At 60.5% G+C, this 27,822-nt stretch overlaps 10 protein-coding genes and 1 non-coding gene across 11 annotated transcripts; 4 read left to right on the top strand and 7 right to left on the bottom strand.

The window, feature by feature from the left end:
- Positions 1-301: 301 nt before the first annotated feature.
- Positions 302-3,598, bottom strand: BXZ73DRAFT_74702 (uncharacterized protein; the record flags this gene model as incomplete). The annotated part of the gene is made up of 6 exons (XM_048022077.1): positions 302-356; positions 377-859; positions 972-2,562; positions 2,624-2,847; positions 2,870-3,143; positions 3,466-3,598. 6 exons carry the CDS (start codon positions 3,596-3,598, stop codon positions 302-304), a joined length of 2,760 nt encoding a protein of 919 aa, XP_047881704.1.
- Positions 3,599-5,065: 1,467 nt separating this feature from the next.
- BXZ73DRAFT_88018 (uncharacterized protein) lies at positions 5,066-5,613 on the bottom strand (the record flags this gene model as incomplete). The annotated part of the gene is made up of 2 exons (XM_048024801.1): positions 5,066-5,284; positions 5,380-5,613. The coding sequence occupies 2 exons, from the start codon at positions 5,611-5,613 to the stop codon at positions 5,066-5,068; spliced, it is 453 nt and encodes a 150-aa protein (XP_047881703.1).
- A 490-nt stretch (positions 5,614-6,103) lies between these two features.
- BXZ73DRAFT_88017 (uncharacterized protein) lies at positions 6,104-7,380 on the top strand (the record flags this gene model as incomplete). The annotated part of the gene is made up of 4 exons (XM_048024800.1): positions 6,104-6,390; positions 6,459-6,610; positions 6,669-6,936; positions 6,999-7,380. The coding sequence occupies 4 exons, from the start codon at positions 6,104-6,106 to the stop codon at positions 7,378-7,380; spliced, it is 1,089 nt and encodes a 362-aa protein (XP_047881702.1).
- A 77-nt stretch (positions 7,381-7,457) lies between these two features.
- BXZ73DRAFT_t31 lies at positions 7,458-7,542 on the top strand. The gene has a single exon. It is a non-coding gene; the product is annotated as a tRNA-Lys (tRNA).
- Positions 7,543-7,701: 159 nt separating this feature from the next.
- BXZ73DRAFT_88021 (NAD-P-binding protein) lies at positions 7,702-8,691 on the bottom strand (the record flags this gene model as incomplete). The annotated part of the gene is made up of 2 exons (XM_048024802.1): positions 7,702-8,022; positions 8,089-8,691. 2 exons carry the CDS (start codon positions 8,689-8,691, stop codon positions 7,702-7,704), a joined length of 924 nt encoding a protein of 307 aa, XP_047881701.1.
- Positions 8,692-9,320: 629 nt separating this feature from the next.
- On the bottom strand, positions 9,321-10,960 carry BXZ73DRAFT_74699 (uncharacterized protein; the record flags this gene model as incomplete). The annotated part of the gene is made up of 8 exons (XM_048022076.1): positions 9,321-9,355; positions 9,454-9,544; positions 9,745-10,015; positions 10,078-10,386; positions 10,455-10,489; positions 10,612-10,694; positions 10,757-10,885; positions 10,939-10,960. The coding sequence occupies 8 exons, from the start codon at positions 10,958-10,960 to the stop codon at positions 9,321-9,323; spliced, it is 975 nt and encodes a 324-aa protein (XP_047881700.1).
- A 2,514-nt stretch (positions 10,961-13,474) lies between these two features.
- Positions 13,475-14,589, bottom strand: BXZ73DRAFT_88015 (chromatin associated protein KTI12; the record flags this gene model as incomplete). Its single annotated transcript, XM_048024799.1, has 5 exons — positions 13,475-13,807; positions 13,864-14,157; positions 14,210-14,362; positions 14,400-14,531; positions 14,560-14,589. The coding sequence occupies 5 exons, from the start codon at positions 14,587-14,589 to the stop codon at positions 13,475-13,477; spliced, it is 942 nt and encodes a 313-aa protein (XP_047881699.1).
- An 826-nt stretch (positions 14,590-15,415) lies between these two features.
- On the top strand, positions 15,416-17,334 carry BXZ73DRAFT_97851 (NIF-domain-containing protein; the record flags this gene model as incomplete). The annotated part of the gene is made up of 9 exons (XM_048027513.1): positions 15,416-15,454; positions 15,517-15,591; positions 15,732-16,085; positions 16,148-16,163; positions 16,228-16,550; positions 16,606-16,710; positions 16,764-16,913; positions 16,971-17,069; positions 17,125-17,334. 9 exons carry the CDS (start codon positions 15,416-15,418, stop codon positions 17,332-17,334), a joined length of 1,371 nt encoding a protein of 456 aa, XP_047881698.1.
- A 1,130-nt stretch (positions 17,335-18,464) lies between these two features.
- On the bottom strand, positions 18,465-21,254 carry BXZ73DRAFT_74696 (uncharacterized protein; the record flags this gene model as incomplete). The annotated part of the gene is made up of 11 exons (XM_048022075.1): positions 18,465-18,660; positions 18,775-18,906; positions 18,975-19,222; positions 19,281-20,020; positions 20,077-20,186; positions 20,237-20,325; positions 20,379-20,502; positions 20,558-20,641; positions 20,689-20,763; positions 20,852-21,011; positions 21,053-21,254. 11 exons carry the CDS (start codon positions 21,252-21,254, stop codon positions 18,465-18,467), a joined length of 2,160 nt encoding a protein of 719 aa, XP_047881697.1.
- Positions 21,255-21,681: 427 nt separating this feature from the next.
- Positions 21,682-24,243, top strand: BXZ73DRAFT_74695 (uncharacterized protein; the record flags this gene model as incomplete). Its single annotated transcript, XM_048022074.1, has 10 exons — positions 21,682-21,705; positions 21,769-21,963; positions 22,017-22,093; positions 22,158-22,274; positions 22,325-22,457; positions 22,568-22,593; positions 22,647-22,768; positions 22,822-23,579; positions 23,650-23,882; positions 23,946-24,243. The coding sequence occupies 10 exons, from the start codon at positions 21,682-21,684 to the stop codon at positions 24,241-24,243; spliced, it is 1,983 nt and encodes a 660-aa protein (XP_047881696.1).
- A 231-nt stretch (positions 24,244-24,474) lies between these two features.
- BXZ73DRAFT_97848 (uncharacterized protein) lies at positions 24,475-26,783 on the bottom strand (the record flags this gene model as incomplete). Its single annotated transcript, XM_048027512.1, has 8 exons — positions 24,475-24,625; positions 24,689-24,933; positions 24,988-25,891; positions 25,943-26,031; positions 26,085-26,292; positions 26,350-26,426; positions 26,481-26,675; positions 26,736-26,783. The coding sequence occupies 8 exons, from the start codon at positions 26,781-26,783 to the stop codon at positions 24,475-24,477; spliced, it is 1,917 nt and encodes a 638-aa protein (XP_047881695.1).
- Between the last annotated feature and the right edge of the window lie 1,039 nt (positions 26,784-27,822).

The following is a 27,822-nucleotide window of genomic DNA, read 5'->3' as shown; positions in this document are numbered from 1 at the left end:
CAATCCCCTGGATCCAGCTCCTCACTCTCGAACGGCCGGGCATCGATCCACCGCAAACACGCCCCGGGGGAGACAGCCGAGAATTATTGTTGTGTCATTCGGGTTCGTTACCGCGCTGCTACAAAACATGTGCGTCGCTCGCGCTATATACTCGCCCGCTCGCTCCCCCACCAACTTTCTTCGTTTCTAGCACACTCCCGCACTTCTGCACGCACGACGCGACGGTGGCGACACGACGCAATAGATAGTCCGCTCCACGTTCGACCCTCCCTCTCTCCCTCCCTCCTTTCTCCGCACCCCCCTACAACCCGCGTCCGAGCCCCGCGTCCCGCCCCGGCTCCTCGTCCTCCCACGGGCTGAACTTCGGCTTCCGCACCCGGGGAGCGACAGCCACGACAGCGCCGGCCCGCCGAGCAGCATGCGCCCGCTCACGACGGGCGCCGCCGCGAGCGTGTGCGCCGCCGCGGGCGACGCGGGCAGCGAGGGGGGCACCGCGGCGACCTCCGACAGCGTGGGGAGGCGCTCGAGGGACGTGTTCGACGAGCCGCTGAGCGCGCGCTGCAGCGCCTCGCGCTCCGCGGGCGACGGCGCGAACGCGCGCATCGAGATCGAGGAGAACACGTTCTCGTCGGGCACGGCGAGGTGTGCGGTCGGCGCGGGCGGGGCGAGCGCGGCGGGCGCCGGTCCGCGGGGTCGTAGTCGAACGGCGAGGGGGGCACTTGGGCCGAGTTCGGGGCGGAGAAGAGCGACTTCCGGGTGAGTGAGAACACCTTCGCCTCCGGGTTGAGCCCTTTGCGATCCTTGCTGGCCTCCTGCTGCGACGCCCACCGCCGGTGTGCGATCACCGTCTTGTCTGCGGCTGCGTCGGCGTTGTGCAGATTGGGCGGGTCCGTGCTCGTGCGGGTGGGCGGGAAGGTTGCGCGTTGGAGGTCCATGCGCTCCCGACGGTGCGGCTGCGGAGGCGCACGGACCTCGAACGGGTCTTCCTTGTCGACGGCGTCGAATGCAGGGTGAGTGAGGGTTGAGGGGAGGTCGTGTAGGTGCCCGGGACGGCAGCTACAGCAGGGCTTTCGACGGGCGGAGGCGCGGGGAAGGGAGCCATCTTGCGCCAGTCGCGCGACAGGATCGCGTCGTCTTCGGACTGGAACGAGCGTGCGAGGCCCACGTTGTCGTAGCCTGCCCCTCCATCGAGGGAGTGGATGAGGCTCGCGGGAATGTACGACGTGCTCATCGGCGAGATGCTACTGGCGGAGCTGGGTTCTTCGACCGCAGAGGGTTCGTCACTGTCGAAGGGCAAGAAACGTGTTGACGTCGAGTGCGTGGAGAGTGCACTGGTGCCTAGCTCGGCGCCGAAGCGCGGGAAGACGTTGGGCCGCAAGAGGATTTGACCGTTCGGATCCGGTTCCGTAAGGACGCGATTTGGTGGCTCGCGCAGGTTGGAGATGGCGGTGAGCGAGAGGCGGGCAGGGCGAGGAGAGAAGGATGTATCAGCGTTCTCGGCGCTGCCTGAGCCCGAAGACAGGGAATCTTTGCTTCGGGGCGCGAGGGATGGGAAAGGTTGTTGTCTGTCCATCGTGGCGAGGCTCTCTCGCGTGAGGGGGTCTTGCGTCCCACTCTGGCCTTCAGGATACGCAGACCAAGCAGGGGCCGCCAGATCGCCCTCACTCACCGTCGGGACGACAGTGAGCGGGAAGAACGAGCGATCCTGCTTCTTGATCTCGGCCTCCTCCTTCGCGCGCCGCAGCTTCTCCTCCTCCAGGGCGATCTTCTCCTCCAGCTCCTTCGCCCGGGCGTTGAGCGCGGCAATCACGTCCTCTGCCACCTTAATCTCTTTCTTCTTCCTCTCCAGCACCTCTTTCGCCTCCTGCTCCTTCTCATCGCCTTCATCCTTGCACCCCAGCGTCGCCTGCTCGTCGTCATGCATCCGCCCTCGCATCGCCCCAATCTCCTCCCCGAGTCGCTCGATGCGCGCCGCCGCGCTCTCGCGTGCGCTCTCGGCCGCCCGGAGACGCTTCTCCGCGTCCCGTTTGCTGCCTTCGGCGGACCGCTTCGAGTCCTCGAGCGTCTTCGTGCGCGTCTTGATCTCGTTGCGCGCCGCGTCGTCCTCGCGTTTGCGCTCGCGGTGCACCTCGAGCTCGCTCTGGATGCCCGCGTGCGCGTCGGCCGCGCTGCTGCGGAAGTCGGCGAGCTGCGTCCGGAGCTCGTGCACCGCGGCTTTCGACTGCGAGATTTGGCGCAAGACCTCGGCGATGATGGGAGACGAGTCCCATAGCGAGGACGAGGAAGGGGAGTAAGTGAGGACCGACGGCGCTGGCGGTCGCGAGGGTTCGGGCATCATTTGCGGCTGCGACGGCGACGGCGCATGTCGAGGGCTGTGTCCGTTGGCTTTCGGCGGTGTTGAGACCTTGGGCGCGTGTAGGGGCAATGAGGCGGACTTGGGGAGTGGGGGTGGGGTGGTGCTTCGAGGCGCGTTGTTGTTATTGCGTTGGAAAGACCGTTCGGTTGCGCGAAGTTTGGTTTGGGCGTCGGCCGGAAGACGGGATGGGGTAGGCAAGGGCAGACCTAAAGCCGGGCCAGGTATGTGTATACGAATCATACGTGGAGAGAAGTAGAATGAACACACCCTCAAAGCCCTCGAGGTTATCTAGTGCCTTCACGTCTAGTAGCCCAGAGCCACACCTCTCAGCGTCCTTGGCGTTTGCGAGCACCTCGTGCCACCAGCTCTGAATGACTCCACCCTTCCACCACCGTCCAAACGCCCCTATGTACCACACATCGGAGACAGCGGATGGCAGATTCTCGTTGTGGGCGGAGCAGTGGCCATGGTTGGTGCGGGAGCGGGGCGACCTGTTGGGTAGACTGCAGCTACCGTGAGGATGCCGAAACTGTGAAAAACATGTTTGGGTGTCCGAAGGAGACCGAGGCCCGGCTGACAAAGTGGAATGGGGAGGAGGTGTCGAAGTTGCTTCCAGTTTTACGGACAGCGGCCGGGGAACGTCGGGAGAGTGTGAAGTGTACACCAGAGTCGTCGGAAACCGAGGAGTCGTCTTGACCATTCTCGTCGAGTTGACTGAGATGCTGCTTGAAGGAGAGCTCCGTGAGGTAGGTGCGAAAGCAGGTTTCCGACGGGTTCGTCAGATACGCTGATCATCGAGACAGATGGTCGTCGAGAGGTGTTCACCAGATATAGATATCAAAGGCGAAGGAACAGGAGTTTGCATCCGCAGTACATCGGGAATGGGAGGGAGGGGCGTTGAGGGTATGTACCGGCGGGGCAAAGCGTTCGAGACATATAGTTGGATGTCGAGGGCGAGGGCAAGTGGAGAATCATGAAGTGCGTGCGTACGGCGTTGGATATGGTCCGTTTCAAGCGCGTCCCGTGCATCCCGGAGTGGCGTTGCGAGTAGAGAAGGGATTTGAAGAATGATAAGACGACAAGTTGCGAAGGTGAGGAGGATTACGCACCCAAAACCAGGACGATTATGGCGAATACGAGAGCGAAGAAAACGGAGCGGAGGTCGACCTTTGCAAAGACATGGCCCAGGGAGAGAGAGGAATGGCTGGAGAGGAGGATGGCCCCCAAACCACCGAGAGCCATGGTGAAGATGAGAAGGAGGAGAGAGGCCCCCTCTGGGCTCTGGGTGGGCGGAGTGGCGATGCGGCGGGTCGCTGAGGGGGACGACAGGGGGTGATGGTGGTTTCTGTTAGACGTTGTTGAGAGGGGAGCGCCCGCAAGCGTCCCCAAGAGAGTCGTGGGGGATGGTGGGAGACAGGGCGGGAAGAGCGCGTGCGGTCTGCAGAAGACGGAGAGGAGGAGAACGCGAAAATCCGCTCTCCCCATATCTGGCTGCCGGCGCCTGGATCGGATCAGCTGACGGGCGGCTCCGGCCTTGTCCGGGTGTTCCCCTCCGAGTCCCGTGGCTGTTCCGCCGGCCGACGGCGCTTCGTGCGGCCATCGTCATCGTCCACACTGCACGGAGCCGTCGGGGCTCGGCGGCGTCGAACAAGCTCATCCTCCTCGTCCTCTCCTTCGCGCAGGGCTGGTTGCCATGCGCGCGCTGCCCACCGCAGTGGCGCGGCACCATCACCGCGGCCGGTCAATTCAGATTCCCCGGCATCCTCATCATCCATCCGTGCATCGATCTCCATCCATCCGTCCACCTGAGGCCGCTGTGTCGCCCCCTCGAGGCGTGCCGCTCACCAGCCAGCCCCCGTGCTCGCGCGTTGCTCCACGCGCGACCGTTGCTGGGACGCGCAAGCTCCTCCCGCGCGTTTCGCGAAGCATCGCGTGCGCAGGCTCAGTCGAACGTTCTCCACCGACTCATCTGCAGATGTCGATGATCTCTCGCCATCCGGTACAAGTGTCTCGGCGATCTGCGTCTATTGACGACCTCGGTCCTGGCTGTTGGCCACTGAGATGTGGCCAATACGTGCTCTCTCATCCAATTCCCCTGCGGCAAGCTGAGGTGTTCTTCGAACTTCGAAGGGGGTGGCTGCTGCAGCTGGCCGCACCCTTGGGTGGCTATCGCAAGCGGCGCGTTTATCTCGCGCGCCGCACTGTGCATGTTCCACAGATCTACTTCTCGGTCCAATTTCCAGTGCGCCCAGTCACGATGTTGGGCAGCTCCCACCGTCCTGCTCGGGTCTGGGTTCCACATCGGCTTCTCGCCGCTGATGCTCACCCCAATCAGAACAGACGACAGAGCTCAACGTGGACTCTGCCTCATTCCAGTCTCGATGGAGCGCATTTATCCGACGCATCCCGGACGCCTGCACCGTTCTGGGGCCGACGATGCTGACTGTTCGGCCTCGACTGAATTGATTCACGGCTTCGTGTGCGCGACGCCCCGACAGTGCACACTGCTTCCGTCTCTCCTTGAGATCGCAGAACTTCCTTCGACCCAGATGGATGATGCGCGCCACATGCTCGATATCGCGAGTGAACTGGAGTGTGATGTGGATCTACTACTGTGCGAATTATACAGCGAATAAGGTCTACCGTGTAAGCAATATATGCGGACGCGAAAGCAATGAGCTCGATAACAGGTCCGGGGGTGTGGCGAGGCTATGAGGGTGGTGGGGGCTGATTTGACGCTTCGGGTTCTGGAGGAGGGGCCGGGTTTTCTGCTTCGAGATCCGCCTTGAGTTCTGCGTCCAACCGCTCCTTGGCGCGCACCACCTTCGACTGGAGGTAGTGTGAGTGGGCAGGGGCAGCTTGCCGCGCTGACGCGGGCTTCTCTTTCGGCGCCGGGGGAGAATTCGCCTTGAACAGGTGTTCGTAGCTCTGCACGCACGTAGCGCAGACCCGAGGGGGTGGGGGAGGTCGAGGTTGCGACGAAAGTGAGCGCAAGCACGCCACCGAAAACGCAAGACACGCACCTGCAGTACCTTCTCCGCCGAGTCCTCCTTCTTCACGTTCAAGATCAGCCGCGCCTCGTCCGCCGTCATCCGCATCTCCCGCGTCAGCTTGTCCGTCAGCGAGCCAGACGTGGCGTGGCCCACGCCGGCGACGTCTCCCCCGCTTGCGCCTGGTGGGCGGTACTTCGCGTCTGCCAACGGCCTGCTCTCAGCATGAACGCACAGCGAGCCACCGGGAGCGGTGACGGCGCACATTGGGGGCGATTACTCACTCGCCATAGCCTGCCTGCCTGCAGCAGCGAACGCCCTGCCAAAGATTTTCGCGCCAGCAATGGCGATCTGCACAATGACGCGTGGAGAAGACTGGCACCGACCCCTCTCAATATCAGCATTCACGCATGCAGAAACGAGCGACGGCGGAGACGCACCATGACCCAGCACCCAGCCCGCGACGGTCGACGATGGTGACAGCACTCAGAGAGCGGTGAGAGCTGGTGAGAGACGTCCCGTGGCCGGTCGGCACTGCGATGACGGCGTCGAGCGGGCCGCAAGCGCCCACTCTCACGACCGGTCACCGCGAGCACCAACCGGCGCTTCCCAAAATTTCTACCCTCGACGCCGTTTCTGCTCGACCGCCCACCGCTGACTCGCTCAATCTCTGCATCGTGTAGCCCACGTAGCGGCACCATTCCTTACTAGCCGTCCGCCTCGATTCCTCCGCATCGCCAACCTGAAGCCCCCCGAGATGTCTCAGCCCAACGCTCACAAAACGAAGAAGCGGAAGCACCGCGACGCCCCCGCTGCTGCCGACGCGGGCGCTGCACCGTCCCCACCCGCGAAGCGGCCGAAGAAAGACAAGAGGGCGAAGGAGCCCGCGAAGCCGCAGCCGAAGCCGAAGCAGGACAAGGGCAAGGGCCGCGCCACGGACGACACGTTCCGCGTCGTGCGCACCGCGCTCACCGTCGCCGTCCCGCCCGCGTTCAAACACCTGCGCGACGGGGTGGAGGAGATGCTCGACTCGATGCTCATGAGGTGCGTGGCGCGTGCGCACGGCGGTCGTCGTCGGGACTCACGCGGCCGCGGTTCTGGCGTCCACGCAGGTACATCCCGTCGCTGCAGGGCGTGGTGCTCGCGCACAACCGGCTGGAGTTTCTGGACAGGACGGCGACGATCAAGGCGGAGTGTCCGTTTGCGAACTGCCGGGTTGCGTTCGACGCTACGGTGTGGAGTCCGCAGGTCGGCATGAAGTTGTGTGAGTCCCCAGTCCCTGCACCGTCCGCATCTCACACTGATTGTGTATAATGGCACAGCTGGTAGAATCAATCTATGCTCCCCCGACCATGTCTCCCTGCTCGTGCACCGGACGTTCAACGTCTCGATACCGCGACATCACATACGGACGGACCAGTACGAATTCGAGTACGGTCCGGCGGAGAACGATCCCGAGCACGGTGTCGTACAACAAGAGGGCGAGGCGGGTGCCGAGGAGCAGGTGGACAGCGGCGGGCGGTGGGTGCACCACCTCACCGGGGAGAAGCTCGGAGGGGAGAAAGGCGTCCTCGAGTTCACGGTCGTAGGGTAGGTGTCTCGGCGGTGTGCATGTCGGTTCCACCTCGCTGACATCCTCTGCGCATGGACAGGATGACGATCGCGAACCAGATGGTCTCGCTCGTTGGCTCGATACAGCCCGACCCGTTCTCACCCGACCATGTCCCCCGCCCGACGACATCGACGGCGACCACGGTCGCGAAACGCATAGAGGGCGCTGGGCGGACGGAGTCGACGGGCATCAGCGAGCGCGAGGTCGACGCGCTGATTGAAGACGACGACAGCGATGAGGAGGATATGTTCCAGAAACTTGGTAGGCGGGCGGACGAGGCACAGCGATTGGCATTGGCGAAGGAGGAGCAGGGGGCGAAGGAGAAGAAGCGAAAACGAAAGGAGGGGAAGGTGAAGGGCAAGGCAGACGAGCCGACGAAAGAGAGAGGTAAGAAGAAAAGGAAGAGCATGGTATCTGCATAGTGGTTTGGCACATGGAAGTCCACAGTCCGGAGGATATTTGCACGCTAGATAATAGGTTCCAACAGGTGTCTCGTATTGCCCGCCTAGCTCAATCGGATAGAGCGTCAGACTCTTAAGCTGCGGGTGATCTGAAGGCTGCGAGTTCGACCCTCGCGGTGGGCTACCGTTTGGTGACATTGTCTTTTTGCCCGTCGATGCGTACATTATTCCAGTCAAATGAGTGCATTTACCGTAAAGTCAAGATGTAGTAAGTATGGTAAGGGAATCAATTAGAAGCTCTCAACACATCTAGGGTAGATCTATGCTGCACTACGCTGAGCACTATACAGGTCCGATTACTTTACTGAGTGCAATGGCAAGCTCTTGTTGCGTGTGCTTCACGACTTGCTGACGCTCGGCAGAGCCATATCGCCCCTGTGGGCCAATGTCGTCGCCGGACTCGCTCCGTCTTGAGAAGCCGTGCTTGCTCTGGAAGAGGGCGTACAGCATCCATTCCGCGCAGTCTTCCGGGTTCTTCGCCAGCGCCCCGGTGAGCATGTTGATCGGCCCGAACGCCCAGTGGTCGAAGTTGATCAGCGGGGTGCGCACCAGGCCCGGGTGCGCGTGCACAAACGCGACGCTCGGGTGCTCCTTCGACAGATGCTGCGCGCAGAACGGCGGGTGGTCACGCACCGCACGCCACCGCGACGGACACAGGGAGAGACGCACCTCGAACAGCAGGTCCGTGTACGTCGGCGACGCGAGCCCGACCTTGTACGACGCGTAGCCCTTGCGGAACGCGAGGTCGTCGACGTCGATCGCGCCGCCCTTGCCCGCGGCGAGCACGGACATCACCCTCGCGTCCTCGCCCGCCGCGGCCGCGCGCTCGAGCAGCGGGAGGAGGTCCGCGACCCACTTCGCGCGCGTGTAGTACGCGAGCCCGATCCGGCGGTCGACCCCCTCCGCGGTCTCGTCCCGCCCGCGGAGGCTCATGCCGAGCCCGGTGGAGAGCACGAGGAAGTGGAGGCGCGGGAGGCGCGCGCGCAGCGCGTCCGCGGCGGCCTGCACGTTGCGCACGAGGAAGGCGTCCGCGTGCAGGAACTCGTGCGCCGCGCCGGGGGCGGAGGGCGCGGGGAAGGAGGCGAGGATGGCGTGCGCGGCGGCCTCGTTGCGGCCGACGAGGACGATGTGCGCGTTGCCGCGGGTGTAGCGCGCGAAGGCCTCCGCGCAGGCCCTGCCGATGCCGGAGGTGCCGCCGACGAAGACGGCGACGGGGAGGTAGGAGGGGGCGAAGGCGGCGTTCGCAGCGCGGGCGGCGGCGAGGGAGGGCATTGGTGGCGGCGAGCGAGGAGGGTGGGGGCGCTGGGCGAGAGGAGGCGAGAGGCAAGCTGAGAGACTGAGACTTTTGAAGCTTGGGGGTTGTGGGTGAAGATGGACTAGCAGGACGTCGGGTGCATCATGACCGCGTACAATCGAGAGGGTAAATGGCAGCCGGTTGAGAGGCGGGTGCTGCCAGATCAATTAGACGGGAGTCTCGTACGTACGTATGTCGGTCCCGTAACTACATCAATGGACGCACGACCCTGACGGTGTTGCTACGAAACGCAGGTCGTCGTTCATACATTCCAGGGAAAGCCAAGCTCAGGAAGTGGGTCGCCAGGTTTCTCTCGGCGAGCTTGGCGTTGAGGTTTAGGACACAGGCAGAATGCCGTGATTCTAGTTTGAAATGAGATGTTGTGAAACATACCAGTAATGGACGCCTTCTTGAGCGGGTTGAAGGAGGTCGGTATGACGGAGGCATGTAATTAAGCACAAGAGGGCCGACGCGCAGCAGGAACGTAAGGTTGACCTGTGATCGCGGTCAACCTTATCCAGGAACGGTCACGAGACCGACGCAACGCTTGGGCGCTCGGAGTCACAGCGTCATGTCGGCGAAACATTGAGCGGGGGCATCGCCCAAGTTAGTGGGTGCTTCGCTGCTGTTGCTCGATCTCGCCTGTTTGGGCCCGTACAATATCAGAGTCACAGCATTGTTATGTGTTCAGTGGCGAGAAGGGAGGAGCGCTAGGCTGGTGTGATGTTGGTGGTACTTACTGAGCGGATCATCGTCAAATGCCAGTTGTGTTATGGACACGACTACACAGGACAAGTGGAGACGCACTCTCACTGGATGAGACACGAAGAACTGAACAAATTAGAAGTACATTGCGCCCTCGACCCGACGCTTACTAGGGAGCAACCAGATCCACACCGGTATCGAGCCGGGCCCTCAAGGTATTATGGTACAATTGGCACCACCCACCGAGCTTGCAAGCCCTAACACCCTCCCGCGAAAGGATTTGTCGGCGACGGTGCTGGCGGCGGCCGCACGGACGGCGTACGCACCTCCACATGCGCCCCCCACGGTCGACGCAAGCCGACACGCATCCCCGACGGCGTCCTTCGCACCCCGCCGCCTTCCGCGTCCGCACCGACCTCCATCTCCCGCATCACCACGACCCCTCCTCGCGCGCCCGGACCTCCCTCTCGGACGACGGCGGAGCGGTTCTCGGGCGGGTGCGTGCGCCGCGGCGTCGAGAGCGAGAGCGCCTGCCGCAAGTCGAGCGTCGTGTGCGCGGGCAATGGCGTGTGCGTGGGTGCGCGCCGCCACAGCCGTCTGCGGCCGCGAGGAGACGCGAGACCCTCGTGGAGGAGGGGTCCCAGGCTGCCGCGGCGCACGGGTCGTCGTAGGCCTCCGTGGACGACGGCGGCAGGGAGGACTCGGCGCCGGTCGTGGTGAGGGGCCCGGTGTGGCCGGCGGGGGGGAGGAAGGTGAAAGCGCTGCTCTTCGCCTTGCGGCAGGTGCCGGAGGTCGTGAGCGTGCTCGGCTTGGGCTGGGAAACGGCGGTGGCCCAGCAGAGGACGACGGCGTTGATGACGACGTCGGTGCCGCAGCTGGCGAGGCAGACCCAGCCGAGCTGCTGGCCGTGCTCGAGGGTGAGGACGAGGATGTTGATGCACGAGGTCGTCAGCGCTATCGCGGCGGTTCTGGGTGCGCGAGCATGCGTGAGTGTTCTGACAGAAACTTGGATGAAGTCTCGGGAGGGAGAACGTACCGGACGGAGCGTACCGCGGTGGTGCGGACAGCAGACTTGAAATGATACGATAGCAGTGGGTACACGAAGAGCAAAGTCAGCATAACGTTCACGCATCTGCACAGAACATTCAGTCAGACGTGTTCATGGAGGCGGGCCGCGACGGAAGGGCGCTTACAGGTCGTATATGAGCAACGAGAGCGAGGCGGGCTTTGAGCCCGATCACGCATGTGCCGTCTTTCTGGAAATAGGCGATTCGCCCTTTGAAGAACAAACGCCGATGAGCGCGGGTAATCCCCCGAAAAGGAGGGGAGGACACTCACCGACAATCACCACTGCTGCGACGCCGACGTAGACAGCGAAGAGCGCGATGCAGCACAGGTAGACCTTGGAGTGTAGACGTTTCTGGGGGCAACCTCGGAGTCCATTCCAAACGACATTGACCTTCTCGACTAGTAAGGGCAGTGTGACAGGTGTAGAGGGAGGCACTAGAAGGAGCACGGACTCAGGAAGATGTAGATGAGCATCTTGGACGACACGTAGAAGATGATGCAATTGAGGATACCGAGAAGACAGGCGGTCTGGTTCAATTCCAAGCCCGCTCCGTGAACCAGAACACCGGCTGTAGACGGGATGAGCAAGGAAAGTTGGTCAAGGGTGAAAAAAAAAACACTCATGAATATGAATGCCCATCTAAGAAGCGAGCGGGGCCAATTAATAAGCGCCAGGGAGACAAGAGAGATACGCACGAGTCTAAGACGTTCGCAATTACGAGCAAGCGCGGGAAGGATAAGCGAAGGACGCGCAAGGATAACAGCTGGGATATTCGAATCTTGGTCGCGAGCAGGTAGGCTAGAACAGAAACACCTGAAGAGCGCAGGGCAAAGGTGAACAGGGCAGAGAAAGAGCTGACCGAATAGATGCACGATCACACTCAAGATCGCCAGCCCTGGGGACGGGAAGTGCGCTGGATGCGCCCTGTAACTGGCGGTCGCACAAGGAGGGTTGGACGTGCCTGCGGACATCAGGAGAGTGCACTATAGAGAAGGAGAGGGAGGAGCAGTGAAGGAAGAAGGGGCGAACGATGATGGCACGACCTTTGCCCCCACTGCTATACCCAGGGAGCTGGTCCTAGCTGGTCCGGCGGGCCAGCCATCGTGCGCAAACAGGGGTGGCGATCGTCTATGCTCAGGCTCGCCGCTCATGCAGAGGTCTGGGGTAGTAGGTTCGATCATCGTTGGCGGTGGACGACGCTTGCAGCAGGACTCCGACCACCGACGACGCTTGCGGTGAGGTACCAATCGGCCGGATGATCGCGAGTATATGGTAGCAGAGGTAAGCGGGACCTTGCCGAGATCGAAAGGGCTGACACTGGGCGATATGACCTGGCGGGTACCATCCTTTGGTGACTCTGCCCGCCATTTGATCCGCGAGTGGGCCCCATATCTCCGCCCAACTCGTTTGAGCCCAGTGCCGGGAAACCTCATCTCGAACGGAATCCACGGCTTCGGTTCCCTCAAAGCCGTACGGAACCGCCGGAGCGATGGAGTAGTGGACGTTCCCTAACGGGCCGATCTGGGCTGGATAGGTCGGCGAAGATCCGTCCGGTTTAAACCTCAGACTCGGTTGGACGCGCGCATTGTCGTCGGCGATGTTTGGCGGGTGGTGCTGGCGAGCGCTGGAGCATTTGAGCAGGCGAAGGCAACATGGGCAGTAGATTCCGAAAACAACAACATGACGGCTTCTCTCGAAAACCTGGAAACTGACTTTGCTGTAGTCGGTAAGCACTGGGCTCGCGGAATGGAAACGCCGAAATGACGAGGGGAGGCCATACCTTGTCACCACCGCCCATTACACATCGGCAGACTCGCGATGTGACTTCCAACATCCAGGAGCTACTGAGCAAGGCCAATGCTCAGAGGCAGGGTATCCGGAAGATCTGTGGCCCTTGGCCAGCTGCTGAGTAGAGAAAATCGGTGGCGACGAGGGAGAGCACAGTTCGACGTGAGCCCTGGAGGATGAAGCGATGACAGAGCCTTGAAAACCAGAACTCGAGCTATAGGTGCAAGTACGGATGCTGATAGCGCTGATGGATTGTGGTCATAGCTCGAGAGGCCCGTGCGAGTCTCAGCGCTTCAGCCTTCATCAGTTGCACAGACGCGCATCACGTGCCACTAGCCCTCCGTTCTATGTTCCGTAATCATGTGTGTTCAGAACTCCTGATCCACCCATTTCCACGGAACGTGGCTGGATGTTCGCAGGGCGACATTGTACGAGCCACGACGTTAACTGAAGCTATCATCTCTCACATCGGTTTCGTGTCAAAAATCCCAATCCGCCCCAAACGAAACCCATGCCCGTGTTCCCGGGCGCCGCCGCCGGCGCGCCTGGGGCACTGCGGGGGTGAGGCCGCCCGCCGGCGAAGCAATCGCCTCGGTGGTCTGGCTAGAGAGCTGCTAGAGGTCACGTCGATCGTCCGCCCGCTGACGTACGCCGTGGAGCGACGCTAGGGGAGCGAAGGGACGCGCCGAGCAGAACTGTGATCGCGCTGAGGACAGTCGCTCCCGAGGGGAGCAAGTGAGCCGCTTTCCCGCGGTGCCGCCGGTGCGCGCGCCCCTGCGATGCTAATCCCGATGGTCGTCAAGTTCGAGGCAGACGAGAGACGAAGAAGCAGACGGGCGACAAGGGCGCCGTATATACGCACGGGTAGTCATCCGTCGACATAGGGGCATCGATCCCCACGCACGGAAGGAGGCCTCTCCTAATCGGTGCGATACTAGAAGGGGTGGCACAGGGGCGTGGGCGGAGTGGACATTGCCCGGGGCAGCGATAATCTTCTACGTTCCTGTATACAGTGCTACACTCCCGATGCATCACGCATGCATGCTACTCCAGTTGACCTCCGCGCTGTCCAAACAACACACGATGCAGGTCAGTAAGACAGCTGAATGCAAACGCAAGGCGCGTGGCAGCATGCGTACCTCCAGCTCCCGCGTCGTCCTCCTCCCACCCATCTTCACCACCAGGCTTCACTCGGTCTCCTAAGGCTTCAGGTTCCCCTCGACGTACTCCGCGAACTTGCCCGCCACGCTCTCCTCGCTCCAGTCGACCGCGCCCTTCTCGACCGCGCCGAGCGTGATCGCCTTCTTGTGCACCGTCACGAACTGGCGCTTGAGCCGCTGCAGCTCCGAGAGCGTCACCGCGCGCGGCGGGAGCGCGACCTGCGGGCGCAACGTCGCGGACAGGGGAGCGTGACGGGCCCGCCGAGCCACCGCCCGCGGCCTGCTCGCCATGATCGCGGCGACCATGCTCGTCGCGGTGGCCTCGAGCGTGCGGAGCGCGTCGGTCGGTGCTTTCGGGACCTGGCGGGGGAGCTAGGGTAAGGATAGGTGGAGGAAGGGAGGAAGCACGGCGACGGACCGCTTGGTACCAGCGTTTGGGGGTTGACGGTGCCTGCTGTGACGGCCTTCCAGATGTCGTCCGCCGGGACGTCGTCGTCCGTCCAGGGCACGGTGAAGAGCGGCGAGTCCCACCGGGCCATCGACGACGGCTCTTCAAAACGCATGAGCAGATTTTCGAGCCTGTAGTGCATAAAGGGCGCGTCAGCGACCGTAAGCTCCAGACTCCTTCGCAGTACTTGCGTCTCAGGAGAATATGAAGGGCCGTCTGGGTGGCGCGCAGCGTTCCACTGCTTGCATTGCTCGTGCGTTGCGGCCACGAAGAGCTGGCAGAGCAAAATGAGTACCTGGTGGGACACTGTGGGAGGAGGCACCCACTGTGCAGACGCGCAACTTGTGCTCGCGGGCGGCGCAGTAGATCTGATAGCGGAATCCTTTGATGTAGTTCATCGAGTCGACGATGAGGACTGTGTCCTGTCCCATCTGTCGCTGCACAGCGGTGAAGAGGGCTGCCCTCGCGGTTTTTCTGACCTCCCATCTTCAGAGTCGTCAGGGAGATCCGAAGAACGGCATGTGGACTGTGCTCACCGTCGTAGACTTCGCGAGACAGATTCAAGTTGTCGTCCGAGACGACAACAATTTTCAGTGGAGGGCCTTCATATGTCGAATCTTGTAACCTTGCCTGAAAGTGGGAACGAAGCTGTTCCGCTCTTGAGACTTCCCAGCACAAGGGAACCGCAAACTGTGACCAAGGCCATGACGGACGAGACTGGACCGACGCACGAAGAAGTAATAAGGCAAGATGTATATATTGCACGAAAACTGCTACAACTACTAACACTAGATCCCTCTGACTCAAAGAGCCTTCACAGGGGGAGGGTTTGCCAAAAATTGCTGAGAGCCGAAGCTAACAGACGTGTTCGGATGTGTAATTTGCAATCAGCAAAAGACTGTGCCTCGGTAAAGACCTCACTGGCGACAGTACGTGCCCGAGCACAAGGATAGAGAACAAGTGGGGGAGGCGCGGCCTTTATACCAGTTGCGGTGTGCGCACGGACCACCCGCTTACGCAGACCAGCCCGCGGGTGGCGATCAAATTCACGCGATCGCCGACGGGCGCTAGAGGCCGATCTGACTCGGATATGTCGGACAACATGAGGCCCGTGGCTACGATGTTCGACTTTGCAGTGCGTTCTGCAAAGCAAACGCGACTTGGCTGATGAATGATAGGTACAAACGCGATGATGTAAGTAGGACTGAGCATGTGGGGGGATGGGTGGCATGATGCCACCCGCGAGACTTGCGGGCACGCGTCCTGGCCCGCAGGAGGCTCGTGGGCTGCAGCAAGGCAGGCGGCAGGCTATGGGACGGCTCGCGTTGAACGTTCGACTGTGGCCACTGGCCACCGGCCGAGCGCAGAAAGATGGCGACGAGCGTGGGCGGCCGCACGGACCGCGGGCGGCGGATGGGCGCCTTTGGGGACGGCGGGTCTGATGGACAGCGGTCGGCGAGCGCGGCCAGAGTTGTTCCCAGCCCCTCCCCTCATCTTCTCTCTCCCCCGCCGCGCTTGAGCCCGACGAGGCCATGGCTAGCCCCGCAGACAACGCCTCTGCCCCCGCCCAGGTTCGTGTCTAGCTTTCTGCCCCTCCGTCGCCCAACCCACCCATGCGCTCCCACCCGCTCAGGCGTCAGAAGCAGGCCCGGGCACAACTCCCGCCGAGGCAATATACCACGCACCCGACAGCAGCCAGGCAGACACCGTCCGTCCCTCACCATCCTCCCCGCACCCGCAGTGGAAGCTCTCCCAGTCGCCTCTCTCTCTCCCGTCTCCGCCGAAGCCCGGTCTCCCGCAGCCGACCCCCAGACGGCAACCACCGAGTCTCACAGCACCTCTGGTCAGGACCCGCCCCCCTCGTCCTCCACCCACACCGCGGCGTCGAACCCGACGACCATGTCCGGCACCGCTGTCTCCCTCATGGCAGCCCCTGACCGCCAGCCGTCCGACACCGCGCTCACCCTCTCGGAGAAGCCGCCCCCAAGCGGCGCGTACCCGTCCACCCCCGCCGGAAAACGGCGTCGCGATGGCCAGTCTGTTTCTGACGGTGGGGTGACCAGCTCGAGCCTAACCAAGCACTCGTTCGCAGAGGAGGCCAAGACGCCTTCCAAGCGACCCAAACAGGGCTTCTTCTCCAAGCTCACCCGCCTCTGCTGCATCGGCACCCAGCACACCCATCCCGTCGACCTCGACGAGGGCGTGCACCACGACGGCGAGAAACAGCCCTCGAGGTGGTAGACTCCGATCAGAAGGACACACAGTCGTCCACTGCGACAGGTGCGCACGTTTTTCTTGCATTGACGTCGCGTCCATGCCACTCAACTCAATGCCATCGCTCTAGCCGCACCACACAACCTCGCGCCTCTCACCATTCCTCCCACTGTCGACACGGAGGTTATCGTCCCGCCGACGCCTACGAAGCAGCTTCTCCCGCTCTCGGAGACCGACGGGCTCACCTCTGGAGCAGTCCAGCCGCCGGGTTCTACTGGTGAAAATATCCCGCACCCCCACACCTTCGAGCGCAAGATCCACCGCGAACATTCGGACGATTCGGACAGTGCGTTCACCGATGAAGGGAGCTTCTCCGACCTGGTTGGTGATGAGATCGAGGATGAAGAGGCACGGTTGATCAGGATGGGCGGCAGTGGCATCCCCATTGGACCCGTGCGTAATGTGCCTACATTTGCTGCTTTCCCTTGTCTGAACTTCGTCTTTCAAGGACGGACAACCGAAGCCGCTGCTACCACCCATCCTACCCGAACACGTCGGACGCAAGTGCCTGGTGCTCGATCTGGACGAGACTCTTGTACATAGCAGCTTGAAGGTCAGTGGCTTCACCTTTCAGTCCTTCATTGCACTCACATCAATCTCCAATAGGGTGTTCCTCAACCAGACTATATCGTTCCCGTGGAGATTGAAGCATACTGGCATAACTTTTTTGTCCTTAAGCGACCAGGTGTCGACGAGTTCATGAAGAAGATGGGAGAAATCTACGAAGTTGTTGTATTCACTGCTAGCTTGAGCAAGGTGATTTTTCTTTTGTCATCTTCGCTTCATTCTAGTGCTAATGTCCTCTGGATGCAGTACGCCGACCCAGTACTGGACAGACTAGACCCCTCCCATTCGGTGGCGCACCGACTTTTCCGAGAAAGCTGTTTCAACCATAAGGGTAACTATGTCAAGGTGCGCCTCAGTGGGTTCACTGTGATTTACATGGTGCTCATAGCATACTAAACAGGATCTCTCACAACTCGGACGTCCAGTAAAGGACACCATCATCCTCGACAACTCCCCTGCCTCTTACATTTTCCACCCGCATAACGCCGTTCCGGTGTCCTCGTGGTTCAACGACCCCCACGACACGGAGCTCACGGACCTTTGCCCGTTCCTCGCGGATCTCGCCCACGTCGATGACGTGCGCGGCATCCTCAATCCTGCAGTGCCATGATATGCGCACTTGCACTTCCCGTCTCCCCTTGCGCCTGCTGCAAAGTATGCATGCCTGAAGGCGAGCACCGACTGGGCCAAAACCAGACGCGCCCACGATATGGCGCGTAGTAGCCCCTCCGTGCTTCCCCCATCGCAGTAGTGCGATGATACAAGGAGCGAGCCGCAGTCGCTGCCACCGCCCCGCCCCGGTCCCTGTCCCGGTCTCTTGTTGTTTCCCGTAGTGCGCTTGCGCATCTCGTCCACGCTCATTCTCCCACTTTTGCCACCTTCACACATCGCGTCTCGTCTGTACACGGCCGCTGCTTATACCCCTGCATCGCAGTCGGACTGCTTCTCCTTCGGCACTCGGCATGCTTTGTTGGATTATACATCCATTTCCCCCGTCTCGCTGCTCTCCCTCTTCCCGCGCCCACTCTGTTCACAGTTGCACGCTCCCACTGTCATTCACACCGCCCCCCGTTGCTTTGCACACCTCACTCTGGCTCGCGCACGGCCGCCGCTGACCCTGCGCTCTCCGCACCGCACACTGCATACTACTTGTACGTGTATTACTACCGCCGCCGATAGCATAGCGCTGCCTCCGGACGAGTCGCGAGTCTGGCAGACAGCAGTCTCCGCCGCGCCCGCGCCGCGGGGCGTACGCTGGCCGTCATCGGAATGATCTCGTCGCACGCGTGAGTCGCATGCCCGCTTCTCCCGCGCGGTTCACGATAAAGCTGACTCCGCCCTCGCTTCTCCTTCCACCGCCGTTATCGCCACGTCTGTGTAGCCTCTCAAAATCTCTGTCCGCGCCGCATCTATTTATTTCTATAAGTACATCTATATCCATACCCTACCTCCTTCCCGTCGCAGCCGCTGGATCGCTCCTCGCTCTCTCTCCCGGGTGCTCTGCCCTCTCCCGTCTCCGCTAGCTACCTACGTACCACCCCGCCTTCGCACAGCACCCACTTACTACCTTCCACCGGTCGACCCGGCGCGGCCCCTCTGTCACGAACGAAGCGACGATTCTCTACATCTCCTATCTCTTTCACTTCGCTGCGTGCGTGCGTGCGTGCTCGTGTCCGTCTGTCTCGTGGTGTGTTGGGTGGCCGCTGCCATGCGGATCTGGAGGTTCGGAGTTGCGGCGATCTACGTGGACCCAACTCTGTTCTGGGCGCCGCTCTCAGTCGCGAGGAATCCTGGCTTCGGGAAGTGTGGACCGCGTGGAGAGGTCGAGCTTCGGATAGCGATGCACACAATGAGGACGTCGGGAGTCCACTCGCGTTCCGCGTTCCCAATTGTTGCGCCGTAGACGTCCGTGAAGTGACCGTATATTTCAACGATGCTATGCGCAGACAGATCATGACTTAAGTCAGGAACACGGGCTACGCGATCTCGACGACGTCAAGCGACAAGAGCCCCCGACAGCGACATGCTCGTTCAAAAATCTGCAAAGAACCCCAACCCTGCCTCGACCTTGCTCATCGCCGTCTTGTTGTGCTCGAGTGACGGCCCGAACATAGTGATCGCGGGCTTCGGCGCCCGGTCGACCACGTAGTCCACTCCCTCCGCCGGATGCAGCTTGCAGTGCCTACACACGGCCAGCGTGAGCGTTGCCCCTTCGAACGGCTCTGGCTGCCACAGGCCACGGCGACTCACTGATCCTGCAGGTGCTGCTTCACGGCGCGCAACGTCATCTGGTCTCGGTCTCCGCTGTGCCAGCTCTTCGGGTCGCGGTACGTGTGGCGGCCGCACCACGCGCACGCGTAGCGGTCCGTGTCCGCGGGCTCGCGCGCGCACGCGTCTTGCAGCTCGCGCACCCGGGACGCGTGCCCGTCCGCGACGCGCTCCCAATGTAAGGTCTCCGCGCTGGAGGGCTTGCGGTGCTGACGGGCGTCGTGCAGGATCTGCGACGCGTCAGTTACATCGTGCGCGTAGGACGATCGAGCGGAACACGGCGCTCACCGCACCCTCCCAGTCGAACACCGCGCGTTTGTCTGGCGTCGGCCGACAGCGCAGACAGTGCAGGCGGGCCCCGCAGGCGTCCGCGTCCGCGCACGTCGCGCGGTCGGGGTCGAGGCCGCAGGCGGCGACGACCGCGCGGCGGCTCGCGACCCCGCGCTCGAAGTTGAGGCGGACGCATTGGACGTTGAAGCGGTCGCCGGAGGCTCCGCGGTCCCAGGCCGCGGAGATCAAGTGTTTGGGATCGTCGTCGATGAGGTGTTCCTTCGTGCAGTTGTGGCGGAGCAGGGGCTTCCAGCGGAACAGGCGGTCTCCACCGCAGACGAAGCATTGGAAGAACGAGGTCGCGAGCTCTAGAACTTCCTCATCCGAGTGTGACGCTGCTTCCATGCTGGTAGTTTCGTGGACCATGCTTGCGAGGATGCCAGTGGCACGATCCGTAAGTTGCTCGTCTATACCGGGCAGTAGTGCCTCCACTTCTTGACATGTGGCCGGATCGCCCGAGTCGAATAAGGGGTTCTGGACTACATACGACTGCAAGATGGGTGTGATGACAAACTCGAAGAAGCTTGCAAAGAACCGGAGGCCGGCTCCTGGAGCGCATATTGACCACCGGTAGGCCTCGATCATCGTTTTCAAACGGGTGACATTCCCTTGAAGCCGCCTAACCTCTTCGTATTTGAGTCGTTGCTGATGGTGAGCCTCCAGGATCTTCACCGCCTTCTTTCGAATCACTTGCCATTCTGTCATAGTGGTGAGATACAAGTTCATCGTAGGCAGCGTCCGAGCTCGCCCATACCTCTCTCGCTCGTCAGCCTCTCCGCCTTATCGAGACCAGGCAGGTCGTCAAAATCGCACGTGTGCAGGTCGGCGTCTTCCCATCCTTCTGCGCGAAGAAGTCGCATAACGCTGAATGATCCTTGCATGAGAGAATGACTGAAATCCAGTTTGGTGCTTACTCGTTGCGTCGCTCTGCTATTAGAGCGTCCTCTTCCTCTTGCTTGCGCTCGTCGGCGGCGTCAAACCATGTCTGGAGCGACTCTGCGACCTAGTCCGAAGCCAAAATGAGCCGACGCGCCCACTCGAGGCAATCTCGCGAACCTCGTCACACTCCATGACAAACGCCCTGCGTTCGGCGAGGTAGTCCTGCTTCTCCTTCTCGCTTTCCAGTGCTTCCCGTCGTCGCTGGACATACTCGACTTCTGCGATCAGCATCCACCGATGGCTGAACATAGTCTGGTCACAGTCAGCCGGAGACGAGGCGCAACCTGTGCACGCACACTGTGTTCACGATTCCGAATTCAGCGGGGTCATCACCATCGGGAAGGCGGAAGCTGAAAGCGGAGCCTTTTTTCCGGACGAGACTGGGGGAGGTTGGTTCGGAGAACACACGAGAAGAAGGGAGACGCACCATCGCTGCTCGCATTCCCCACAATATCTCGTGAACAGTGGGCTAGGACTCAAAGTATCCGGACATGCCGCACCCCTGCGAAAACACCGTCATTCGCCGCAATTACTAGAGGTCGTGGAGAGCACTGACGCGACAATCGGTGGAGAACAGAAGGCTGGCGTACGAGGGGATGCTGAGATGAGGGGGAAGCGCGGGCAGCCCTTCCGCTCTAGACCACGCGGCCTTCCAGAACGACGCTGCCCCGGGGTCCAGCAGGAGCTTGTGGAACGCCTTGTTAACCCGGGAGAGGTGGAAGAGGCCTTCGGGGGAAGGACGGCGAAGATCTACCACGGCATAACCATGTTGGGGGTTACGTTGCACATACATACAACATATCGACGCACCTCGAAGAGGATCTCCAGAGGCATACTGACAATGCCCTTCGGTGCCGTTGAGACTTTGCCGCGGCGTGGTGCCGCAGGTACGCTCTTCTTCGCAGCCAGTAGCGGGGCCTCGGTGGCGCTTGCACGAGCGCTACGCCTCACGGGAGGGGGAGCGGTGGTGCGCTGCTTCTTACGAGGGGGCATCGTGAAGGACCAGAGGTTCAAAAAGACACGGTTGGACGAGGAACATTCAAAACGGTTTGGAGAGAGGGTCGAGAGCAGGGACTGTGAGTACTTGAGTGATGCCACCATAGAGCGTGACTGAGCGCAGCGCAGCCGCGGAGCACGTGAGAACGACGCGTCGACGCGCATCCGACGCGCCGTCACGCGTCCGAATTCCGACCACGCACGCAGCTGCCACTCCCTCTCGTGGTCCTCCAGCCAGCCCCAACTTCCAAACATTATGAAAACACGGTCAAAACGAGCAAAGAATGCCCACCCCAATATAGAGGCGACCCTCGACGCGGCAGACTCGAAAGCCGCCACTACTAGTGAAGTTGGACGCGCAACGCGGCGCCGCACACAAGGCGGTGGTCGTGCTCAACGAGGCCATCCGGGGAATCTATCAGACATGCCGATGGAAATCCTCTACGAGGTGAGCACTCTCTCGACTTTGGCTTGCCCCTCCACCCTCGAACTGTCTCTGAGACCGTGTCAGATCTTGGCGCTGCTGCACCCGAGAGACCTCCTCAGCCTCGCGCGTGCAAACAAGGACTTTCGAGCGACGGTGCTCGCTCGAAACATGGAGAAGACGTGGCGCAACGCTCGGCTCTGCCAAACGGGTCTCCCTGCACCTCCGTCGCATATGAGCGAGCCGGCGTTCGCTGACCTCCTTTTTTCTCCTCATTGCCATGTGAGTGCTCCGTCACGGTCAGGCCTGGTGTCGGTGTTAAAACGGAGCGATAGAACTGTTTCAAAAATGGGGAGTTCACTATCTTTTGCGAGTTCTTCGTGCGGTATTGTGGTATCTGCAGGCCTGCCATGTGCGTCAAACGAAGCATACGTACATTGCTTATGGGACGCGATGGCACTGACGGGGATTTACAGGCTCGTTTCCCCGGAGAAAGCTCTTCTCGACTTTCCAAAACTAGCAGACAGACAAGGGCGGGTCTATGGCACTCTTGAGCAGATGGCGCCCACCTGCACAACACAGTGGAAGAAAGGGTGAGCGGGAAGGTGATGCGGTGTGCGTCATAGCTCATGGATCATGGCAGCTTCTCGCAGAGTCGTGTGTACCACAAGCCAGAGGTGGATTCTCTTCGCGAGAAGTTGAGCCGGCTTCAGACTCTCAAGGACAAGAAGACATTCACCGCAGAGCGGCAAGCATACGTTCAGCAGCGCGCTCAGGTGGGCACCTCACTCCAACTTCACTGTTTGCCACAGCAGGCATGTCTAACGCCCACGCATGCGGCCAGAGTGCTATTGAGCTTCATCAATGGGTCTCAAGCATGCCGCAGGAAAGACAACAGAAGTTAATCGATGCGTACGTCTACGGGCAATTGTTGCGTGTGCAGCTCGCTCTGATCGTCCCTTCAGAATTCGTGGTAAACTGTCTGCAGAGGGTTGGGTGGAAGAGATCGATTGCATGTCCAATGCTCAATGGTTGCAGCTCTGCCAGCTGGACGAGGTCAAGACGGCCAAAGAAGTCGGCCCGAAAGGTGAGAATCCCGTCGTCCACACTACCGTCGTGCTCATGGCGTTGTGACTGCAGTGTGGAAAAGGATTCGCGAGCCTTGCTTGAAGTTCATAGATGATATTCGCTTTGTGAGAATGGTCCGCGAGAACGGGGGACTGAAGCAGCGGAGGGTGGACTGCCTGATGACGGCGCTCAAAGACCTCCGGCGCACACGACAAGTTCGCGGCGCAGGCTTTCAGCTCAGTGGCCGCTTCGGTGACCTCTTCAAGCATCCAGACGTGCGCAAGGCCATCCTCGACGTCGAGACCCACAAAACGCTCGAAGACCTCACAGTGGAACTGAATAACATCCTGCCCGCCATCGAAGCCGAGTGGGCGACGCAACTGACTGCGACCTACACTGGCCTATTTCGTCGCCGGTTGAAGGGTACTGCAGCGGCTTCTGCAGAGAACCCATTCGAACTCGCGCTCGCGACATTCGAATGCACTAGCTCCTATTGCGACGGATTGCGCTGGCCCCAGATAGTCGACCATTCGCACTGCAAGGAACGTATCGAGGTCGATCGCACAGCCGGAGCCGTCAATGCGGCCTACGCACGCCACGCCCAAGCCTACCTCTCCCGAAGGCACTACGAGATCGATGAACAGTCCTTCGACGGCAGAGGAGTGTACATCAACCGCGACGGCCTGCGCGCCGCGCGCACGATCATCGCCGCGTGCGGCTTCGACCCAGACTCGGCGACGCACGCGGACCTGGACGCGTCCAGGGCGCGCCTGCGCTGCCGCCTGTGCGCGCACATCGTCAAGCAGGAGGTGTTCACCTGGCGAGGTGCGGTGCGTGGCCTCATTTACGGTTTCCGCTGCGCCCGGCGAGCTGACGGTCCCCCGCGGGTCGAGTACATAGATCTTCCACGACAAGCGCCACCATCGCGAGCCGAATCTCCCGCGTGGACCGGAGATTGAGCATTGGGACCGCGTCGGCGAGGACCATGCCGCGAAAGCACGTGAGTGCGAGGATGCGCACCGCGCGGCTGCGCTCGCCCGAGATGACAGCAGTGCTGTCACGGCGGAGTGTCTGTGGTGCGGCATGACAGGCGTGCGCGGGCGGTGGGGTGTGAAGACGCACTGTGCAAGGGAGTAGGTGTTCGGACTTGCTCGTGCGTGCTAGGGCATGCATTGACAGGGCTCGTGTGGTTGCAGGCACGGCGTGGAGAACGCTCAAGTCGACTCCGATTACTCTCTGGAGTGGACCTGGATGCGCACAGGAAGCATCACCATGTTCTCGGACATATTGTGTGAGAACGAGGGGGCCCTCACAGCGGCAAGGAGGGGACAGGGTTCTTCGTCGCGGGCGCAACAGCGTAGGAACGTATCGGTACAGTATGAGACGTGCAATCATACATGTGCGCACTTGGTCTCGCGAAACTCCGTGTCTCTACGCATTTCACTACCATCCGTCTGGACCATCCGTGTGGCTCGTGTCGACTTTGTGAGCTGAATGGCTCATATCAATACCTAATACATGACTGTTTGGAGCGGCCATTGCAAGCAGTGACTTAGCACAAGATAAAAATATCGGAAGCTCACAGCTCAATCACGTTCTCGTTGTAAATACAACGTACAAGGGGGGATCGATCTGAGCGATGCGACATGTAGACAGACCACAACTTCTACTACAGGCGGTGTCAACAACGCACAATCACAAATGCCCCGATAGCGACATGTACGTTCAGAAATCAGCGAAGAACCCCAGTCCCGCCTTGACCTTGCTTGTGGCAGTCTTATTTTCCTTGAGTGACGGCTTGAATATAGTGATCGCCTGTCTCGGCGCCCAGTCGACCACGTAGTCCACTCCCTCTTCTGCGTCCACCTTCTTGTGTCTAGGTTCGACCGTCATCAGCGTCGCCATTTGGCAGATTTTGAAGTACAAAGGATGGACCCACCGATCCCGAAGGTGATCTTCAACCACGCTTATTGTCATCAGATCGTCGTCGTTGTGCCAGCTCTTCGGGTTTCGATACGTATGGCAGCCGCACCACGAGCAGGTGCCACGGTCGGTCTCAGCGGGCTCGCACCGAAGAGCGTCTTGCAGTTCACACACCCGCGCCGCATTTTCGTCCGCGATGCGCTCCCAGTGCGACGCCGCTTTCTTCGGGCACCCGCCATGCCGAGAGGCATCGTGCAGGATCTGCAACGCGTCAGTGCGTGGTCACGTACGGGCGGCGAACGATCCCGTACTCACCGCACCCTCCCAGTCGAGCACCACCTGCTTCTCTGGGTACGACCGGCAGCGCAGGCAGCGCAGGCGGACCCCGCAAGTGTCCATGTCCGTGAACGTCGCGCGGTCGGGGTCGAACCCGCAGCTTGCGACGATGGCACGACGGCTTGCGACGCCTCGCACGAAGTTGACGCGCACAGAGCGGCCGTTGGAAAAGCGGAAGGCGTGCCGGGCCACCGCGGCCTTGTAATCGTTCCGGCCCCAGGTGGAGTAGTGGCCTGTGCGTTTCGAACAGCTATGACGAAACAGCTGCCTCCAACGGAGAAGATGGCCTTGCCCGCAAGTGAGGCACTGGAAGTAGGAGGTTGCGAGCTCTAGAATATCCGTGTCCGAGAGCGATGCTGTGTTGGTGCCCAGGGCTTCGCGAACCATCGCTGCGAGGGTGTGCGTAGCACCAGCCGTCAGTTCCTGGTTTAGACCTGGCAGAAGCGCTGCCACTTCTTGCTCTGCGGCCGGATCGCCCACGTCGAATAGCGGATTTTGCTCCACAAAGGGTTGGATAGCGGGCATGGTGGCAACTTCAAAAACGGTTGGGAAATACCCCAGACCGGCTCCAGGAGCAAAAAATGAACGCTGGTAGCGTTCGATGATACTTCTCAGACGAGTGAGGTTGCTCTGGATCCGCCTGTCCTCTTCATCTTGAAGGCGCTTTATACGATGAGCTTCCAGGATTTTCACCGCATCCGTGTGGATTGCCTGCCATTCTGTAAGTGGTGAGTTGTAAGGTCCGTCATGAGCAGCATTGACGGCTTCCAAACCTCTCTCGCCGATGAACCATTCCGGTTTGTAGACGTCCCGGATCAGCTCGAGGCCGCACCCATTGAGGTCGGCGACTTCCCATCCTTCCGCGCGAAGACGTTGCTTGACACTGAACGATCCCCGTGTGAGATAAATGAATAAGGTACAATTCAAAACGTACCCATTTAATCGTTCGACCTTCAGAGCATGTAAAGCTGCCACTCTGCGTTGTTCCGCGGTATCAAACCAGTGCTGGAGGGGCCACGCGAGCTAACATGATGCAAAAATGAGCCAATGCTTCGGCATCGCGCAATCCCACTCACCTTCAAGCATTGCAAGACAAATTCCGTGCGTTCGGCGAGGTAGTCCTGCTTCTCCTTCTCGCTGTTCAGTGCTTCCCATCGTCGCTGAACATACTCGGCTTCCGGGAGCAGCATCCATTGCTTCCAGTAACGATCGTTGAGATGATTGGAATTAACACAACTCCTTCCACCAGGAACTTTGAAATCGTAGCTGTCCTTCATGACAAGACTGAAAAGTATTGGTTTATAGAGGAGAAGAGACTCGGGAGTCGGAAGAAAGGCGTACCGAATCTCCATGCACTCATCACAATATCTCGTAAACAGTCCTGTCAGGACTGCAAAGTTTCCGGAAATGCCGCACGCCTGTGCGCGCATCTTTAGTTTCCATCAGGCTGAACGTGCATGACGAGCACTTACGCGACAATCGGTGGAGAACAGAAGGCTGGCGTACGAGGGGATGCTGAGATGAGGGGGAAGCGCGGGCAGCCTTTCCGCTCTAGACCACGCGGCCTTCCAGAACGACGCCGCGGCCGGGTCATGCAAAAGCTCGTGGAACGCCTTGTTAACCCGGGAGAGGTGGAAGAGGTGTTCGAGGGGAAGGACGGCGAAGATCTACCACAGCAGAAGCACGTTTGGGGATGCATTGCACATGCAGAAAACATATCGACGCACCTCGAAGATAATCTCCAGAGGCAGATTGACAATGCCCTTCAATTCCATTGGGACTTTGCGGCTGCTTGGCGCCACAGGTACGCTCTTCTTCGCGGCTGGTAGCGCCTCGGTGGGTCTTATACGAGCACTGCGTCTCACCGCAGGAAGGGGAGAAGTGGTCCGTTTCTTCTTCCGAGGAGGCATGTTAGTGAAGCAAATGTGGATCAAGTGAGAAAGTCAGATCAGAGCGGGAGGGAGGTCCGAGGGAGACTTGGGTTGGGCAACACTTCAAACAATGGGCATGGTCCTGAAGGCCTGACCACTGAGCCACGTGACGGCAACGCGTCGACGCGTTTGCACAGTGATTCGCGAGAAAAACTTGGTGGGGAGAGCCACTCCCACCTCTCGACGGTCTTACACTGATGTAGACATCATGTAGTTGAGGCCACTCTCAGTCGCTGTCATCCGCTTTCCTTTTTCACCGCGGTGTCAAGCAGGCTTTTCTCTCTCAAAATTGAACAGACTCTATCCCCATGAACCGAAATTCAAGAGAGTGAGGCCCGACTGGGCGCCAGAGAAGCCCAGTTCTGAGAGCACAGGTCAAGATGGAAACACCAAGAATTCGATGTCTGTCCCACAATGGCGCGCCACAGATAAGGCATTGCGGAAAGGCGGCCTCAAGAAGCTGGTAGACAGATATGTCATTAGATGTCGTACACGAGTAGTCTCGGATCCAGCCGTTCGAATGTCGCTGGGGGGACCCGTCTCCCGAACTTCTCGATGTCACTTCGGCCAAGCGGAAAGATGGTCGCAGATCACGAACGATGTATCACGAACCGGAATTCGAGATGCGCCGCGCGCAGTGGAAACAGCTCGCGTCAGATAAGAGCAAGCAAGACTTCGTGAAGCAGAGGGAGGCGGTCCGAAGACAGCAACGTAATGTGCTGGTGCCTTCACATTGTCCCTGCCAGAGCTCTCTGTGCTGACGCGAAGTTATGTTGCAGTGTGCCCGTAATATGGAACGTTGGATCAAGGCCATGACCATCAAAGAGCGGCAGGAAGAGGAAGCACAAAAGACGGACGCTCGGCGGAGAGAGAGAGAACAAGT

Source organism: Epithele typhae (genome assembly GCF_022376455.1).
Source record: "Epithele typhae strain CBS 203.58 chromosome Unknown BXZ73scaffold_5, whole genome shotgun sequence".
Taxonomy (NCBI): domain Eukaryota; kingdom Fungi; phylum Basidiomycota; class Agaricomycetes; order Polyporales; family Epitheliaceae; genus Epithele; species Epithele typhae.
Note: the sequence above shows the minus strand (reverse complement) of the source record. Positions and strands in the feature narration are given on the sequence as shown.